Consider the following 19,556-nt stretch of genomic DNA (forward strand, 5'->3'; position numbering starts at 1 on the left):
TATTTTTCTGTCTTCTGAAGAGCCATTTTTTATTAAATGTTGCGATACAAGTTTTATTTAGTTTTAAATCGTCAAGGTTTTTAGAGCACGTATTTATGATAAAGGTTTATGTAACATCCATCGGTTTCACTTCCTGTTTTAGACACCCCTGTGTCATATACCTCAGTGTATAGATCGATGACTTTGTTTCTAAGAGAGCTCAGCCTGTAGGTTTAATGTGCACAATTGTATAGCTTAGTTGCTCAGACACTAATGTGTTTATATAAGTTCAGATTGGGGTATGACGTTAAGGACTGTAACTAGGGATGGGTACTGATTCCCGGTGCCGTACGGTACCAGTTTTCGGTACTATCGGGTGTGTTCATGTGTTCAACCTTTAAAAAAATAAAATAAAATGTATACTTAAGTCTCATTTATAGTGTTTGTTATATAGTAGACTTTGCATGCATTTGCAATTCCAAGAGGTTAACTGACAGCACATACTAAAATGTTTCGAAAACCCTCTTGAGAGATAGAAGGGTCTCAGTGACAGAGACAGATAGATAGTACTTTATTGATTCCTTCAGTAGAGTTCCCTCAGGAAAATTAAAATTCCAGCAGCAGTGTACAGAATTGAGATCGAAATTAAAAAGTAAAAAGTAAATAATGGGGGTATAAATGGAAACAAAATAGAACAATATTACAATAAGAATAAATATAAAAAGCAACAATGAGAATAAAAATATAACAGTAAAATAAGAATATAACAAGAGAAACTAGGCAGTAGTGACCATGACAGGCATAGTAGTTCTATATATCGGCTGTGCATCAGTCTTTATCAGCTGACATTGACATTTACAGACAGACCACACCCCCTCGGCTCTTCCTGACAGCTCTGCTCCAATGAAAATGAAGCGGCTTCAACTTAAGGAGGGAGTCTGAAAAATATCTTTATGGAGCCATGTTCCTATGAACACCATCATGCTTGATTCCCTTTACTTTAGCCATCAGACACCAGTGTGTAGCAGGCAGCGGCGCTGTTTCCTGTTCGCCACCAAGTTGCCGTATTCCCCCTATTCTTCCTCCCCTGTGCCGTTGTCTTCCCCGAAATGCTTCTGTTTTACAACATCGGACAGATCAGTCGGTAGGGTTGCTCCCATCGACAGGGACAACAGTGCGGTTTTGGAGTAACGGTAGCAGCCTCGTCACCTCTCGTGAATGAGCAGCGGTTTTATTTAACAAGACATCCGCGCCGCAGTAGTTTTTTTTCCAAAGGTCGCCAGGTGGTCAGCCCAACACAAACTTACTGCAGTCACACAACTTACAATAAAGTAACCGAATACAATTATAAAACACTTGAAAACAACACCTAAATGGCTTAAGAAACGCCAACAGCACAAGTAGCCAGCAGAGCAGCGCAACCAGAAGCGTGCATGTGCAATAAAAGTATTGAAACATGCCTCTGTTTGAGTTTACGTGAATCGATACCTGGTAGTACCGATGGAATTCGGTCGGTGCTTCTAAAAGTACCAAATTTGGTACCCATCCCTAGCTGCCTGCAGCTATCGGTTATTGTAGTAATCAAGGAATCTTATCGATTAATTTGAGTAATCGGATAAAACACTCTCTAGTCTCAATGTGACCTTGAAGTAAAATAGTTAATAGTTAAAAACAAGGATTTTTCCAATTACGTTTTATTCTTCTTTGAAATGCACAAAATATTGAACAGAGGCATCACTATGTATTACTTACATTGAGAAAAAACTGTATAGCCAGATGAAGATGAAACAGGTAAATAATTGAGAACCAAACTAAAGAAAAAGACTGAAAGTATAATAAATTGAGTGACGATCTATTCAACAAATCAACACATACATTCAAGAAGATATTAATTGGAGGAAGGGTGTGTAATTTTTGGACAATCAACTCGTTAGCAATAATAATAAGCATATAAGATGGAGTTTTAGCTGCCAAAATAGACATTTACCTTGTTTCTGCTTGTGATGTGCTGCATCATTAATGTAGTGATATTGTACAATGCCAGCTGTGTTTGACAGTGCAAAAATTTCACTAACAATGTCGGTCTTTTTCATTTTAAATGTTCGCAAAACCTCTCTTCTCTGAGCTCAGGGTATCCGCGGGGTCTTAAAAAGTCTTAAATCCAATAATTTGAATTTAAGGCCTTAAAATCTCATAAAAGGTCTTAAATACGATTTTGATAGTCTTAAAAAAATCTTTAAAAAATCTTTTGACGTTACTTTTATTTAAAACATGCATAAACTTCAGTCTCGATTTTTGAGGACGCTATAACGTAACTACACAGCGGAACTAACTAAATTATCGAACACCACCAGCTATTGCTGTGCGCGCGCAGCTGTGTGTTAACAGCTTAGTTAGCATAGCAGCAAAGAAAATTTAACGAAAGCCCACAACAAAGCCAACTTACTTGCATAAGATGGGTAAGTAAAAGTTCAACGATTTGTGTCTCCTGAACGATCAATTTACTGTATTTTCCGCACTATAAGGCGCACCTAAAAACCTCAAATTTTCTCAAAAGCTGACAGTGCGCCTTATAATCCAGTGCGCCTTATATGTGGACCAATATTGAGCCACAACAGGTCTCGCAACTACAGCCTCTACTGTAGCGTCTATTCTATGTGCCTTATAATGTGGTGCGCCTTATAATGCGGTGCGCCTTATATATGAACAAAGTTTTAAAATAGGCCATTCATTGAAGGCGCGCCTTATAATCCGGTGCGCCTTATAGCGCGGAAAATACGGTAATGCATGGTTGAAGCCGGTGGATGGAAACGTATAAAGTGTTCAGTACCCAGATGTGCAGCCATTGAGGAGGGAAGCGTTTGTAAACATGGCGGTGAAAGTGAATGGAATGATAATGTAAAAGTCAAAAATCCGGAATAAGTCCGTGTCTAAAGATGCTGAAACACCACAAACGCTTGCACATTTATACAAAGATAAACGTAGCCCCCGGGTTAAGTGGGGCCAATTGCCTAAGGAGATTAATATGAGATGTTTACTAGTGAAATCATACTATTACATACAGTAAGCACATGCTAATTTCTCTGTGATAGTAGTGTACTCAGCAGTAAAACTATAAATAAAAACAACTTAATTATCTTGTATTATTTCAATTATTTGTTCCGATAATTTCAGGTCAGCTTCTCATGCCTAATCTTTTCTCCAAGTTTATACAGCAACCGACATTTAAAAGCTGTTTAGTGTTTACACTCATCTTATTGTGGGGTGAGGAAAGCAGTGGAAATTTGCGAATGTCATATTGTCATGCCCAAATAAAAACTAATCTTTGTGTATTAGCAATATGTTTTCAAAAAAGTCACAAAAAACAGGTAAAACCCATTTGAACGTTATCCACATTATTCACATCCAAATTCTGTTTGAGGCTTGCAAGCCATAATCGCCTTCCTTCTTTTTAGACAATCACTGCACACACTGTTTTTCACAACTTTGTGCAGATACAGAAGTACTGTAGATGTTTTTATCGCTTTGCTCAATTCAGACAGCCGAAAAAACATTACCAAAGTTAACCATTTAGCTTTAACAGAGATGCTTACTGTCCCTTTCACAGACAATATATTGTTGTGCTTTCCTCTACCATTGCTGATATTACATGAAAACACTTGATATGAAGCACACTTCTATGGCAAATCTGAAAATGATGAAAGGATGTTTGCTAATATTTTTTTTCAATTAGTTTACACTAGAGAAGCTCCTGGTGTATTTATTTAGTTTAACCATTTTGTTTTCCATTGTGAAAGAGCAGTGAATGAATTCATATACTTAAAATTCATTCTGGACCGCTGATTTTACTTTGTCGTATTTTTTGTCCGTATGGATGTGAAATGGTCCTAAATTATTTTGAAGATGATCTTAAAGTCTTAAAAAGTCTTAAATTTGACATCTTGAAACCTGCAGAGACCCTGTGGTCGATACTACAGTTGGTTTGTCTATTTTTTATTATCAAAACGTCTTGTCGTTTTTGTTTTTGTTTACAAATGCAGGAAATAAGTCCCTAAACACAGGAGGACTTTAAGGGTAAAAACCAAATAACTAAAATCACAGCCAATAGTAGGAAATCATTTTAATATGCTATTAACATTGTTACATTGCCATCCTGTGCTTTTGTCTAATTATAATTGTAATAAAAAATTGAGTCATTCAGTCTTAAAAAAAAAAAGTTTCAACATTGGTATGACCAATACTGCCCTTTTAATTACTTGGTATTGGATCAATACCCACATTTTTAGAATGAGTTAAAACTAAAGTATCCAAACAGACGAAAAAGTGTTTAGTACATTTTAACAGAAGTGTAGATATAACCATGTTACAGCAGAAAGTAACCATCTATTAACAGTAAATTAGCAAGTAGGTGAATATAAATTAATACTGAAGCTTTGACAAAATAATACAACTGGAAATGACGCAATAAGTTACCACAGACATGTCAGCAGGCAAATTAGAATAATTTGTAATGATTTGAAATGATTCAGTTTTGAAATGATTTGTACCATTTTTATGCCAAGCAATATGTCGTAATCGCGGTAGGCTGCAATATATATTGCAATACAGATTTTAGGCCATATTGCCCATCCCTAATTTGATGTTGATTAATTGTACAGCCCTAATAGTAACTATTTTACATTTTTTGCGACATAAAATTGGTCCTTTGTTACACAATGTTGACTTTGAATCAGTATGTAAGAATAATACTTTATCTCTGTCGGTTTATTACCTCTTTACGTAAGAAAATGCTTATCATCTCTTACTCCTTTGTCCTACTCTTGAAAGAGGCACTTTTTGAAGTTGTGATTTTAAGACATGAAGGCAAAACATTTTTACCTTTCAGTAGATGGGATTGGCCAGCACTAAAACGTGCCTGTAATGTTAACACTGTAGCTTGATTGATTGAGACTTTTATTAGTAGATTGCACAGTACAGTACATATTCCGTACAATTGACCACTAAATGGTAACACCCGAATAAGTTTTTCAACTTGTTTAAGTCCGGGTCCACGTTAATCAATTCATTGCTCACATTGCTATGCTAATTTGGTCTTCTTAATGTTTTATTGTATATGATAGGTACTATATTACATTAGCATCACATACACACACATTGTTCCTCTGGTCCCTGTAGGGCTTTACTAAAACCACTTTACACTGGTTAAATTCTACCAGCAAGGCCAGATTTTGGGCAACACAGCTCATGCTATGTTTGTACACACAACACGTTGAACTAGGGAGGTATTCTATGTGTACCGACATGAAGTCAGCTATGTAGGCTTTCAACTTAAAAGCAAAAGATGTTAAAATAATTGTTGGGTCACACTGTTCTTGGTAAAGGGATAGGCTTGATACTGAAGTGGGGCTTGGGCTCTACGCCCAAAAAGAGAGACTCCTCCTCCCAAGTTGGGTTGGTTGTCAACCTGTCAGCTGACTCAAGAGTTATGTTTGTAGACCGGCAGAGTTACACACTCTTTAGAAGAAAATAACTGCATCTCTGTAAATATTTGTTTAGCCTCCTATCATCTGATACACATAACACACATAGCTACTGTATTTACTGCAAAAATGGTGAGTAAATCAATACAAATGCATTGCATGCCTTCCCCTACTTGTGCAAGAATCTGTTTTGTACCCTGCCATTTTGATCACGGAGGGTTACCACGGTCTAACATGAGATATTTGCAGAGGACCCAAAGACAGGATATCCTAGGTTTTGTGTTTTGAAAAACTTGAAGTGTAATCTTTTTGTTGAAATGATGTATAACTCCTAGGTTAGCAAGAAGGGTGTCTTGTCATAGTGCCATGGTTGCTATTAATATCGTCTAGCCAGTCTAGCCAGTACAGCTCTTGAAAGAGGCAACACTTTGCCGCTGAAAATAATTAGATATTTTTGTTTTGTTTTTGTTCTAACCCCTGCATCATGCCTCACCGTTTTTAAGTGTCACCGTTGTTCACCCAAGGTTTGAGAAAATCCACTAAAAAGCGCAGCGAGTCTCCTCCAGCAGAGCTCCCCAGCTTTCGGCGGAGCACACGTCAGAAGACCACGGGCTCCTGTGCCAGCACCAGGTATGTTTTCCTCTGTCTTAAATTAGACTGTAGAGAAGTATTTTGAGAACTTGTGTTGTGTTTACTGTCTCCTGAGTCACATTTATCCAGAGGAGTTGGATTAAGAGCATTTAGATTAATGACAATAGTCAAGCTCAGGGCTCTGCAACCTTTTTTTCTTCTGATATACTCTTTAACCCAAACAAACTCCATAAGCTTGTTTTGCCAGAACATTCACTAAATGTTGGCAGCCACAACTCACATTTTATATCAAAACCACTATCTCTTTGTGGTCGAGATCACATTATTGCTGCAATCTTGAGCCAGCAAGTCATTATTGGGCCACTCAACAAGTCACAAATGTACTTTTAAACAAGCTAGGTTTTGTCTTGGACAACTCAAAATACCCTTTTTTTAAATCACTTTACTAAATGGGGAAAAACCCCAGCACTAAAACCATTGTGCGCCAAACCTAACACCCATGTAAATGACACCAAGCTTATTAATAAGCCAACAGACACAATTACACGTAAATTGACGTCATCTGCTCAACACCCGTGCTCACCTGCGTTCCAGCGATCGACGGTGCGACGAAGGACTTCACCCGATCATCCGTGTTGTCGGCGGCTAGCGTCGGATAGCGCGTCTGCTATGCAAGTCAAAGTCCTCCTGCTTGTGTTGCTGGAGCCAGCCGCTAATACACCGATCCCACCTACAACTTTCTTCTTTGCAGTCTTCATTGTTTATTAAACAAATTGCAAAAGATTCACCAACACATATGTCCAGAATACTGTGGAATTTTGAGATTAAAACAGAGCTTTTTGTATTGGATTCAATGGTGTCCGAATACTTCCGTTTCAACGATTGACGTCACGCGCATACGTCATCGTACATAGACGTTTTCAACCGGAAGTTTAGCAGGAAATTTAAAATTGCACTTTATAAGTTAACCTGGCCGTATTGGCATGTGTTACAATGTTAAGATTTCATCATTGATGTATAAACTATCAGACTGCGTGGTCGGTAGTAGTGGGTTTCAGTAGGCTTTTAAAGGCACATATAGTGTTGTTGTTCATGTCAGCTATTTCTCATTACATGGTGCCTTCAGCTCTATTTTTTAATTTTCCATGTTTTTTTTCTTTCTTGTGCCTTTTAGAAGAACAGCCACGTTTCATTAGTCGCTTCCACGAAATCAAAAGGACACCCTCGCTTGACCTAATCTAGTGCGTCCACCACTGCTCTGCCGGGATTATAAATAGTATCATTTGTCCAATAAAATGTTTACATGTACATGTTTGCATAACATTGTCTCCTTATTTAACATTAAAGAAAACAAAGAAAGACATGCAGATCAACTGACAACAAATAACTTTAAAACACATTTTTCTGTTACAGAATAAAAAACAATGGTTATAATTTTCCCCAAAAAAATGTAATCCTCAATTGAATTTGTGACCAACTTGAATATTTGATACTGAAAAGTAAAATTTAAAAAATTCAAATTGAGCAGCGACATTAACTTAGGAGCACAATATATAAAACAATATCTATAATATGTGGCAGCAAAAATCATATCCTACCAGACACCACGCCCCACATGCATGCTGATTTTCTATGCAATATATGTTATGGATCGTCAAATGTATAATTTCATAGCTTGTAATTGCTTCTTTGAATGAATAGCAAGTTACTGTGTGGAACAATTTTCCTTGTGGATCAATAAAGTTTGTCTAAGTCTAAGTCTACTAGTAGCGAGCTAATGTTAGGAGACCAGAGACCCTGATCTAAATAAACAAGAAAAGGTTTTTTCTCTTTGTATGTTCTTTTTTTTCCAAAAAGAAACCATCAAATATAGTTATGTAAGCAACATAACTAATTTCAAATGATAAAAACCGACAGTGCCCGTTTGCATTTTTAATTAAAAAAATAGTCATTTAACTGAAGGGTATAAGCTGATTTGCACGGTGAAGTATTTTCTTTTTTGTGCAATCCTGTAAACATGAGGAGGCATATCTTACCCATGTTTGGACTTTGGAACTCCCCCTTTTTGGGCCGCCACATGGCGCATATTACAACCCTGAGAAAGAATTGCATTAACTGTTCTCATTCAAAACACTGCCCTGTGTCTGTTTTGACGGTGGCAACGCCAGACGTCTGTAGTTCTCTTTTGCTCATACTGATCATGGTTATTACAGTCGGCGGGGCTCAGGCCTGGGCAAGCGTGGGGCAGCTGACGCTCGCCGACAGGAGAAAATGGCTGACTCCGACAACAACCAGGATGGGGCTAACTCATCAGCTGCTCGCACTGATGAGGCTTCACAGGGCGCTTCGGGTACCTGCCTAATCAGCCACCTAACATTTATGTCCAAAAAGTCACATTTTCTTTGAAATCTAATTAAATGTAATCCATTCTGTCTTTGCAGCTTCAAGCTCTGTTACCGGGGCAGTAGGCATGACCACCTCTGGCGAGAGCGAGTCTGATGACTCTGAAATGGGAAGGCTTCAAGGTACGTTCAGTCTTGAGCTCTCAAGTTACTTGAAATGTGTTCACTACCTGGTTCTGTTCAGAGGTCATTAAATGTCTCAGTATTCTTATTGCGTTTAAACTTGTGTCCCCTGATAGCTTTACTGGAGGCCAGGGGTCTCCCGCCACACCTATTCGGACCCCTGGGACCCCGCATGTCACAGTTGTTTCACAGGACCATAGGCAGTGGTGCCAGTAAGTACATGATTGTCCTTCTCTTATGCCACAGTGGCGCTTTCAGGTTGGTTTGGCTTTTACTGGGTGCAGTCAGGGAAACTGTCCGAAATCAAGCATCAAGAACAATAAACGGGAACTGCAATTTTTTTTTTTTAATATCGCCTATCGTTCACAATCCCTATGAGATACAAGAGTAACACATCGGCAGTGTTAACCGTAAAAGCCAGCTGCGGCAAGAGATAAGCTAGCTTCTACGTCAGTGCCCGAATTACGTTTGAGTTTGTAATGCACAACACTGCGGTAGACCAATCTGTACTGACTGACAAACATGAACAATCGTAATACAGTATCTGTAAAGTATTCGCCCACATTTCATGTTTTGTTTGTACACAGCTAGCCAGACCGCGTACTGTAGTTGTACTAACACGCATGATGTGCCATGTGTATCATGATTGATATTAAAGTGACTCACTCGATGGACGTTTTTTCCGGTTTATTTTGGGTAATCACGCCATTTATGTTGCAATAGCTTGGCTCCAACTCCACATTTACAGCACCAAAGTCATGCCGACCTCACTCTCTCGGCTTTCATCTGCTCCAACTTTTCACCTTTCTATAAGCAGTAGTTTGTCCTCAGTATATTCAGCTTCAATAAGATAAGGTTGTGAATCCTCATTTTTCCCAAAATATTCATCTTTGTTGTTTGTTACCAAGTCTGCCATGATTACAATACACTCGCGTTTGTTTCTGAAAGTAGGAACACACATTTGTTGCCGGAAGTCTCAAATGCGCTTCTATGGTGACGAAAATAAATGCGCTGAGGAAATCGGTTCCGGCCATGCTAAAAATGACCAAAACAAGGTAAATATTGTACATATTACTTATGAACGTGTCTGTTACTAAATTATATATATATATATATATATATATATATATATATATATATATATATATATATATATACATACATATGTTTGTATGTATGTGTGTGTGTATATGTGTATACAATTGTGACTCCCATTAGCCACATCTTCCATGCATTTTTTATCATTAAAATTCTAAAAAAACAAAAAACAAAACAGTGTTCTCCTCTCTCATAATGATTGTGAACGATAGCCAAAATTCCCCCAAAAGCTGCAGTTCTCCTTTAAACACTATCAGTCAGAATGTGGTATGCTGACAAATAGCCGAGTAGAACTTGGGTCTCTTGTATTTTCCTTGTAGGCTTGTGTGGTTGTTGGTCAAGGTCATTTTATTTCAAAAGAGATAAAGGAGAGCTCGGTAACAATAAGCTGCAACAAAGTGGCAATTGTGGTGTTCACGCACAACGGCATCCCTTGATGTCAACCCACATCCGGGCAAGGTAAAACTCAAAAGACACCATCTGGGGAAAAAGAAAAAAACCTTGAGAAGGGACTGTAACTGTAGGGACTTCCGTTCCAGGGCTGCAACGGATGTCGAGTGGTTATAATTAATGAATTGTGAAATTATTAGATAATATGGGAGTTCAATCCATTGGGAAGCCAACAGATAGTCATAGGGCGCTCTTCTTACAGGCTCAGCCCACAGCTGTGTGTGGAGGAGTGGTCCACCTCAGTAGAAACAAAGTACTGAAAATAAGCCCATAAGGTGAACCAAATTGCAGTAATGCAGTGTTTTATTGTGGGGTGATTGCACACACTAAATGCCCCAGAAACCAAAGAATGCATTGAGAGCCTGCTAGTGGGGAACAGGGGAAGGATGGGTATTAGGAGGCAAAACCTGGTACGATTGAGGTGGCCATTAAAACCTGATTGACAAGGTACTAGAGATGGTGGATACCTGGTGTGTCCTGAGGGAAAGTCTCACTGACCAGTAGAATTGTTGCCATCTGAGGAGGAACCGTGCATGAGAAAAGGTGTGTCCTTCTTGGTATCGTTAAGTAATAGTTTTCAAATCAAGACTACTTTTTTGTTCAGGCTCCAAGGCTCAGCAGTTACTACAAGGCCTGCAGGCTACAGGTGACGAGTCTCAGCAACTCCAAGCTGCCATTGAGATGTGCCAGCTGCTGGTGATGGGCAATGAAGAAACCCTCGGTGGATTCCCTGTCAAAAGTGTGGTGCCTGCCCTGGTGAGTTCTGTTCAGTTTGTGCCCCTCACAATTATGTCTTTTTTTTTTTTAATGTGATATTGTGACGCTTCATTCACCTGTCTTTCACAGATTACATTGTTACAAATGGAGCATAACTTCGACATTGTAAGTATGCGCAACTTTAAAAACTGTACATTTGCATTTATTTTTTTTGACTTACATAGTTTTTGAATTTCTTGACACAGATGAATCATGCCTCTCGTGCACTCACGTATATGATGGAGGCCCTCCCTCGATCCTCAGCAGTGGTCGTAGATGCGATTCCCGTCTTCCTGGAAAAGGTAAGGACAAGGCACTGATTTAGCCGTTCATAATCACCTTGTAATAAGTAACGCTCACCTTTTTACATGTACTAATATGCAATGTCCCTTTGTTTCCAGCTTCAGGTGATTCAGTTTATTGACGTAGCAGAGCAGGCACTTACTGCCTTGGAGATGCTGTCAAGGCGACACAGCAAAGCAATTTTACAGGCTGTAAGTATTGCTATTTTTTTTTTAGCGTGACATGTTACCCGTCCTGTCTCCATTAGGCACAACTTAAAAACACTACATTGACATGATCATGCCATCCCTCACAGGGTGGACTTGCTGCCTGCCTACTTTACCTAGAATTCTTCAGCATCAATGCACAGAGGAATGCCTTGGCCATAGCAGCCAACTGCTGCCAGAGCATTACGCCAGACGAGTTCCACTTTGTTTCTGATTCTCTGCCACTGCTGACTCAGAGACTTGCACATCAGGTACTATATCCCCCAAGTTAGAATATATCTAACCTGATTTTAGGGATGTGCCGATCGAGTTGCCACTAATCAGTACTGGGCAATTTTGGCGAAAAAGTATGAGATCGCTATTTTCGATAATGCCCTTTAATGCCACTATAGCTTTAAACAACAGAAAAATTAAGTGCTTAGTAAAGTTAAAAAAAGTGTAAATGGAAGCGTGTTACAGCAGAAAGTAAGCAGTTATTAACAGGAAATGAATCGGTAGATTAATAAAAGTCGAGAGAGAGAATAATATAACAACTGTTGGTGTGTCAGCATTGTCACAGTACATATGTAAAAGGAGGGCAGATCGATCTCTAAATTGGTGGCGTCGATACCAATTGCCGTATCAGTATTAGGGTTGCAAGGATTAGTCGACAAATGTCGACAGTAAAATTTGTCGTCAACAATAGTTGTGACCTCATCACTCGTGTTTTTCTGGGTGAAGGTGGGTCACTCGCAAAAACAACGCCAGTGATAACATGTAAAGTTTGACTATTTCCTCTTATTTTTGTTAAAAACCGTGTTCATTTTGCAAAGCGGACCTTGTTTTTATCGCAGTACATCTGTGATCCGTGAGCATTTAAAGCAGAGACATGTCGGACATTTGGAGGGAAGATGCGGTCTCAACCTCTGTAACAGTGTTAGCTTCTACCTTGTGAGACAAAGTTGTGTGAAAAATAACTATCTTTTTAGCCAAAGTCAATTTGTAATGCCGAAAAAAAGGCACTTTAACAAACACAAACCGCACGCGCGTGCACACACAATAACACACAGAGACTGACAGGCACCAATGTGGTGGTATCATAAGATTAAACATACAATCTATCGAATAGCCAACATTTTAAGAATTAATCAAATATAGAATTCAAGACATTGTCTATTTGCAATGCCGTTAAAAAGGTTCTTTAAAAAACGTGAATTGCGCGTGAACACATATATACATACACACACACACACACACACACACATTGAGAGAGACAGACGGGCACCAATGTGGAGGTATCATAAGTTTAAACATACATTTAATCTATTAAATAGCCAACTTTTTAAGAATTAATCAAATATACAGTTCTACACATCGAGTCTATTAGAGTGCTAAAACTGCCAAGAGTTAATCAATAGTCAATATACCTGTGTGCAGCTTTTTAAACATCACAAAATGCTTTTCTTTTTGAGGAAGTTAGATTTTGTGTTTTGTTGTTTTTCATTGCTGCTATTATAACGGTTTTTTTTTAAAACAAACACGGTTAATAGTTGTTTTTAGCGCTTTGCCTTTTATATTTAATTTTTGTAACGGCTGAATGAGCAGCACAGTTACAGTATGAATACATATTTATGAATGAATTAGTTTGTTGTTAGTAAGCAGATGCCTAAAATAACTAAACTTGCATTTAGAAGTTGATGGAAAAATTAGAGCCATTAAAAATGTGTACGCATTATCTGATTAGTCGACTAATCATTAAGATAATCGTTAGTTGCAGCCCTAATCAGTATATGATCAACACTAGAGTAATTAAATAGTTGTTTTTTTTCCTCAATCTTTTTTATATTCAGTTTTAGTTAATGTTTACAAACTCAGGGAATAATTCCGTGGACACAGGAGGACTTTGAGGGTAAAAACCAAAGGATTTAAATGAGTAGATTTTAGTTTTTACTGCTGAGTAGTAATTGTGACTTTGTTTTCAAACAATTGTATGTAATAAAAGAGAATGAAAAACTAGTTTATTGTGTTGATATTGTTAAACCGTCCCAAGCACTCACCATAAATAAACTGGAACATTAACATTTAATACATGTGAATGGTATTGGTATGCGTAGATCTCTTATGGATGATCGTTATGAAAATTAGCAGCATAAAATCTTGATCGGAACATCCCTCCCTACCTGATATCTATTAGCTTATAAAACATTGATTATCAAAGGAAGAAGGGGAAACATTGATCAGTCGCACTGGTCCTTAAACTTTGTTGTATGTCAAAGCATGAACCTAGAATGTTAGCGATTAAGCTTAGGAACCAATGACCAGATTGTTGCAAGGAGTTATTTCTGTAAACGATTTTTAAATACTAAATATAGACCACTAAAATAAATTGTGTAGTCAGGTGTTTAGTTGCACATTAGGTTTATTACATAAAGTGCATTGTAGAATTAGCTACTATAACACCAAAACCACATTCTTGTCAAATGTTTCCCTTTCCAAATTGCTGCAGCCCTTTTTTGTATAATTTATTTGCAAAATAATTATACATTCCCAGTCTTTGTACTTTTAATGAATGAGATTATAACATATTACAATGTGTTTGTGTTTTTAATATGTGTGTTCATTATATTCCCCTGTAGGATAAAAAATCAGTTGAGAGCACATGTCTTTGTTTTGCCCGACTCGTGGACAATTTTCAGCACGAGGAGGTTTGCCCATTTCTTTTTTTGTTTTTGTTTATTTGAAATCTGAGACTTAATGCCATGTTTCACTATCACAACTAATTTGTTTGACTTAACAGAATCTTCTGCAAGAAGTGGCATCACGAGACCTTTTGACCAACATTCAGCAGCTGCTGGTAGTGACCCCTCCTATACTTAGCTCTGGGATGTTCATCATGGTTGTGCGCATGTTTTCCCTCATGTGTTCCAACTGCCCCTGCCTGGCAGTGCAGCTCATGAAACAGAGTGAGTAATCAGGGGTTGACACCTCATATACAGTAGCCATGAGGAAATGTAACCTGCAGGTTCACATTACCAGAACCATCAGGCGCTCTTCTGATTGTTGTACAAAAATGTATACATTCAATTAGTCCTGGTGATATGTGGATTTTAAATCAATGCATTAAATTTTTTTTGTTGCAGAAGATTAAAAAAAAAAAAGGTTTTTTTTCTCCTCGTGCTACGGAGCTTCCATTTTGCCTTCAGAAGCTTCTGTAGTTTCCCCCTCCCCCGTCCACTCTTGTTTCTTTAACAGAGACAGGCTGAAAGCAACAACATGGCAACCGCTAACAAGAGCAAGAAGTTTGTTCCCAAGAAATAATTTGTATCAGTGGTTTAGGACAAGTTTGGGTATGAGACAAGTGAAGTCCAATGCAACAAAAGGCAGCAGCACAACTAAATTGTTTCAGCATCTAAAACTGGGGCATTCAGCAGAGTGAAAGGAATGCCTCTCTTTAGAGGGGAAGATGGCTTCTACCATCAACAAACTACTACTAAAAAGCAGTTTACTGTGGTGGAATCCTTTATATACTCAAGGGCACCATGTGTGATAAAGGGGCAATGGTAAGCAATCACCAAAGCTTTCAATGGGAATGTAATCAAGTTCGCCAAAAAACAGCACATTTGTGCTTTGTTGACTCAGCATTTATATATATATATATATATATATATATATAAAAATATATATATATAATATCATAGTAAATTTTAACAGCATTTTTTTGTAAATAAATCACAGCCCTATAGTCAATGTAGCACAATATTTTACAGTCCATGTGCCCATTTGTTAGGGCGACCATTGCTCGTTATTGCCCTTCCATGCCCTAGTTTTCTCTTCAATCAATCAAAATGTTATTTATATAGCCCTTAATCACAGGTGCCCCAAAGGGCTTCACAAACTCACAACAGCATCCTCTGATCTAAACCCACATTCGGGCAAGGAAAAAATCCAAAAAACCCCAGATGGGGAAACAGAAGAAATCTTTAGAAGGATCGCAGATGTAGGGAAACCGGCTTCAATGGATGTCAATTGGGTACAGTTAGTGCAGTTTACAATTAATATTGTTAAATTAATAGATAAAGTGGGAGTCCAGTCCATCGGTTTAGGCTCATCCAGTCAGCTATGCAAAGATGTCTTTAGCTATGCATGGAAGCGTGGTCCATATCGGGTCTCAATTTGGGTCAGCTATCTCCAGACTGGTACCAGAAATTACCATGACCACCTGGTATGCTCTCCATCCATAAGAGTGGGGATAGAGCAGAAAAGCGGCAGATCAACTGGTCTAAAAGGGGTCTTTAAAGGCTAGCGTATGTACCGTAAATGACTTCTAAGGCAGGACTTGAATGCTTCCACTGAGGTAGCATCGCTAACTGTTGCTGGTAGGGCATTCCGGAGGACTGGAGCCCGAGTAAAAACGCTTTAGAGCCTGCCGGCTTTTTTAGGGCTTTGAGGGGCACTTATCAGAATGTTCAGCTGTGGTTAATATGCAGACTTTTCATCATCTTTTAGTTTTTCTTTGTATTTTACTACCATACTAACCACAGATATCTTGCATATTCTTTTTCCCCAGACATAGCAGAGACGTTGCGTTTCCTCCTGTGTGGTGCATCCAATGGCAGCTGCCAGGAACAGATTGAACTTGTACCACGGAGCCCTCAGGAGCTTTATGAACTCACCTCCCTTATATGGTATCGTATACACGCACCATACCATCATTTTCTCTTTTTACCAACATTAACTGCTCTATTTACTAGAAACAGAACCCCCTGTGTTTTTTGCTTGTGAATATCTGTTTTTCAATCACATGTACAAGTAACAAGCATTGAGGCTTATGAAAATAATGTTGCTTAAAAACAAAGTATCAGATATACAGTGATGTCCCTAGGTGTACAGTAGGTTCTAATAAAACGATACACATAACACAAATTGCTTAAACTTGAGACTTGAATAGAATTCTGCAACCAATTAAAACCACCACCTCCTCCTCCTCCTCCTCCTAGTGAGCTGATGCCCTGCCTGCCCAGAGAGGGCATCTTTGCAGTTGACGTAATGCTGAAAAAGGGTAGCGCCCAGACAACTGAAGGAGTGATATGGCAATGGAGGGACGATAGAGGAATGTGGCACCCCTACAATCGCATTGACAGCCGCATTATTGAGGTATTGATTCACCAGAAGAATTTTGTGAAGTGATTGTAGACCTCTACTACAGTTACAGTGTCGATAATTTATCATTTATTGCATTTTTATCACAACTCACGGATTAACTTGTACTTTTAAATCTATTTCTTATTCTAATGATGGCTTTATATGGTCATTATCTTGTTCTACAGACAGCACACCAGAATGGAGAAGATGAGATCAGCTTGTCAACTCTGGGTCGTGTGTATACAATTGACTTTAACTCTATGCAGCAGATCAATGAAGACACTGGAACAGCGCGGGGTATCCAGAGGAAGCCAAATCCACTTGCAAATCCCAGCTCCGGTAATAATTGTTTTTGGTGTAATTTTGAAACTGTCCAACTGTTTTAAGTTTGGGTGCAAATCCAAAAACAAAACAATGCGTTATGTTAAACAGCTGGACATAGTTTTGAAGTAATATAGTGTGGTGCTTTTATCTCCAGGGAGTCACCAGGAAGTACGGAGAGAAGATGCACGGGCCCAGCTAATGAAGGAGGACCCTGAGCTGGCTAAGTGCTTTATCAAAACTCTATTTGGGGTCTTGTATGAAGTGTACAGCTCCTCTGCTGGACCTGCAGTTAGACACAAGTGCCTTAGAGCCATCCTCAGGATCATCTACTTTGCGGATGCCGAGCTGCTGAAGGATGTGCTGAGGAATCATGCAGTGTCCAGGTAACTATCCAGCAGGCCGTTGTTATAAATAAACCCCAAATGTCATGAAGGAAAGCCAAGTAATTACTGTAACTAGTGTAATATTTGGTTTGAAATTAATTTGGTTTAAATTGTTTTCTTTCCAGTCACATTGCTTCCATGCTGTCCAGCCAGGACCTGAAAATTGTAGTAGGTTCTCTGCAGATGGCTGAGATCCTCATGCAGAAGCTACCTGATGTCTTCAGTGTCTATTTCAGAAGAGAAGGTTTGTAGTCTTGTGATTGTGCACAGTGGTACTTACCTGCATGGCACCAAGTTTTGGATGTTCAAAAGCTGTATATTTTTCACCTTCAATGATTTTAGGCAACATTTTGCCAGGGATATTGAATTTTTTCTAAACAAAGTTTGTGTTTTTGCATAATAGGCGCTATGTTTTGCTCAAGGGTGTGCCAATTCCGGGAAAAAAACGTAATATTATTACTAGGGGTGCTATGGTTGATCTATTTATCGATAGGTATATCCCAGGGGTCACCAACGCGGTGCCCGTGGGCACCAGGTCGCCCGTAAGGACCAGATGAGTCGCCCGCGGGCCTGCTCTAAAAAAAAAAAAAAAAAATTTTTTTTTTTTTTTTTAAAATTAAATCTACATAGAAAAAACACAAGATACACTTTCAATCAGTGCATCAACCCAAACAACCTCCCCCGTGCACACTCATCCACACCCACTCACACAAAAGGGGTTATTTCTTTCTGCTACCAATATTCTGGTTCCCACAACATAGACAACACATCTGCAAGGGACACAGTCCCTGAAGCACACATGATTGTATAGCCTGCTGGTCCACTAACATTTTCATTAATTACTATTTTTTATGTAATTATTTTTATATTGTTTTACTTTCTTTTTTATCCAAGAAAATGTTTTTTATTTATTTATCTTACTTTATTTTATTTTTTAAAAAAGGGCCTTATCTTCAACAGACCAGGTTGTCAATGAAATTAGATTTGTTTAAAGGGTTTTTTAAACCAGGCCCAGTCCAGATAATGTCCAAGTTGGACTCAGCAACACACACCTTCATTCATGTACACAGAAAAAAAGTAGGGAACACAACAGATTGCATATAATTTATGAACAAAATTACATTTTCAAATTAAGCATTTATGTACAGTCCAGATTATGTCCAGGTCACTCAAATTAGGGAACACAACAACAGATATCATATAATCTATAAACATAATTATACTTTCAAAATAAGCCTTTGAGGACTTCTCATCTTTTTTTAAATGTTTTTTGGCATCATTATCGTTTTCAACCATGTAACTTTCTAAATTTAGAAAATACTGAATAAATGTTTTAAAGAAAGTAATAATAAGTGAATATCTGTTTTTGGCCTTAAAAATAAACATTTTACCGAGTACTATAATTAAATTGACTAAATCATGATTGTCAATGAACTCTCCTAAAATAACAGAAACCACATTAAGCTTCATAAACAAACCAATCCTTAAACACATTTTTTCAACTTCCACCCAAAACAAAGACACAATATGACAATACCAAAACAAATGCAGGGTGGATTCAGGCTCCTGACAACAAAATCGGCAATCATCTGACTCTGTCATATTCCATAATTTTAACATTTTCCCTGTGGGTAAGAAGTTATAAATAATTTTAATTTGAAAATAACGATTTTGCACATCGATAGTGGTTTTATAGATTAGTTTGAATATGGCATCCCATGGCAACGGGCAGTCAAAAAAGTCCTCCCATTTTCCATTTGTGTTGTATGAGGCAGCCTTCAAAGATTTCTTTATTAAATAAAAATTATATCTTTTTCTATTTATTTTAGTTCCTTTTTGCCAACTAGAATTTCTTATTAGAGGTTTACAAACTAATAATTTAGTAGTTCCATAATTAATTATTTGTTTCCATCTTTTCCCAATTACTCCAGTTAGTTGATAAAATGAAAAGCTTGAGCAAGCATCACCATACATAGCTCTAAATTCATCATAGTTCATAATTTTACCATTCTCATTGATAATATCATTGACAAAAATGATTCCTCTTTCAAACATATTTTTCCAAAAGAAAGGCTTTCCATCTATTACAATATTAGAGTTCATCCATATTAACTGCTGCAAAATATCGTCTCTTTTTTCTGGCACATAAAATTGAAAACACCACTATGAGTGGATTGTTTCCTTTATGAACCCCGCCATGTTTCCCAGCAGACTCTCTGGGAGGGGATCACTTGTAAAAAAGGATACAATTTATTTTGATACAGTACATGTTTTTTGTCCAACAGGACATTTGTGTACCACTCAATGTTTAAATACATCTTTGGAACAATTGATGCTTTT

General features: G+C 38.0%; 1 protein-coding gene across 6 annotated transcripts in view; it reads left to right on the plus strand.

The window, feature by feature from the left end:
* LOC133663653 (E3 ubiquitin-protein ligase TRIP12) overlaps nucleotides 1-19,556 on the plus strand; it is a 71,902-nt gene that overhangs the window by 21,217 nt on the left and 31,129 nt on the right. For 4 of the 6 annotated variants that reach the window (XM_062068297.1, XM_062068299.1, XM_062068301.1 and 1 more), the window contains 16 exons: nucleotides 5,984-6,089; nucleotides 8,264-8,400; nucleotides 8,492-8,575; nucleotides 8,692-8,787; nucleotides 10,728-10,879; nucleotides 10,970-11,005; nucleotides 11,086-11,181; nucleotides 11,281-11,373; nucleotides 11,478-11,639; nucleotides 14,004-14,072; nucleotides 14,165-14,330; nucleotides 15,935-16,052; nucleotides 16,365-16,521; nucleotides 16,695-16,848; nucleotides 16,988-17,216; nucleotides 17,342-17,460. In XM_062068297.1, coding sequence (XP_061924281.1) covers nucleotides 5,984-6,089; nucleotides 8,264-8,400; nucleotides 8,492-8,575; nucleotides 8,692-8,787; nucleotides 10,728-10,879; nucleotides 10,970-11,005; nucleotides 11,086-11,181; nucleotides 11,281-11,373; nucleotides 11,478-11,639; nucleotides 14,004-14,072; nucleotides 14,165-14,330; nucleotides 15,935-16,052; nucleotides 16,365-16,521; nucleotides 16,695-16,848; nucleotides 16,988-17,216; nucleotides 17,342-17,460 — 1,974 coding nt within the window. The remainder of the gene's footprint in view (nucleotides 1-5,983; nucleotides 6,090-8,263; nucleotides 8,401-8,491; nucleotides 8,576-8,691; nucleotides 8,788-10,727; nucleotides 10,880-10,969; nucleotides 11,006-11,085; nucleotides 11,182-11,280; nucleotides 11,374-11,477; nucleotides 11,640-14,003; nucleotides 14,073-14,164; nucleotides 14,331-15,934; nucleotides 16,053-16,364; nucleotides 16,522-16,694; nucleotides 16,849-16,987; nucleotides 17,217-17,341; nucleotides 17,461-19,556) is intronic. The other 2 variants (XM_062068300.1, XM_062068302.1) reach the window with 1 other exon arrangement.

The sequence above is a fragment of the Entelurus aequoreus genome, linkage group LG13 (genome assembly GCF_033978785.1).
Source record: "Entelurus aequoreus isolate RoL-2023_Sb linkage group LG13, RoL_Eaeq_v1.1, whole genome shotgun sequence".
Classification (NCBI taxonomy): Eukaryota; Metazoa; Chordata; class Actinopteri; order Syngnathiformes; family Syngnathidae; genus Entelurus; species Entelurus aequoreus.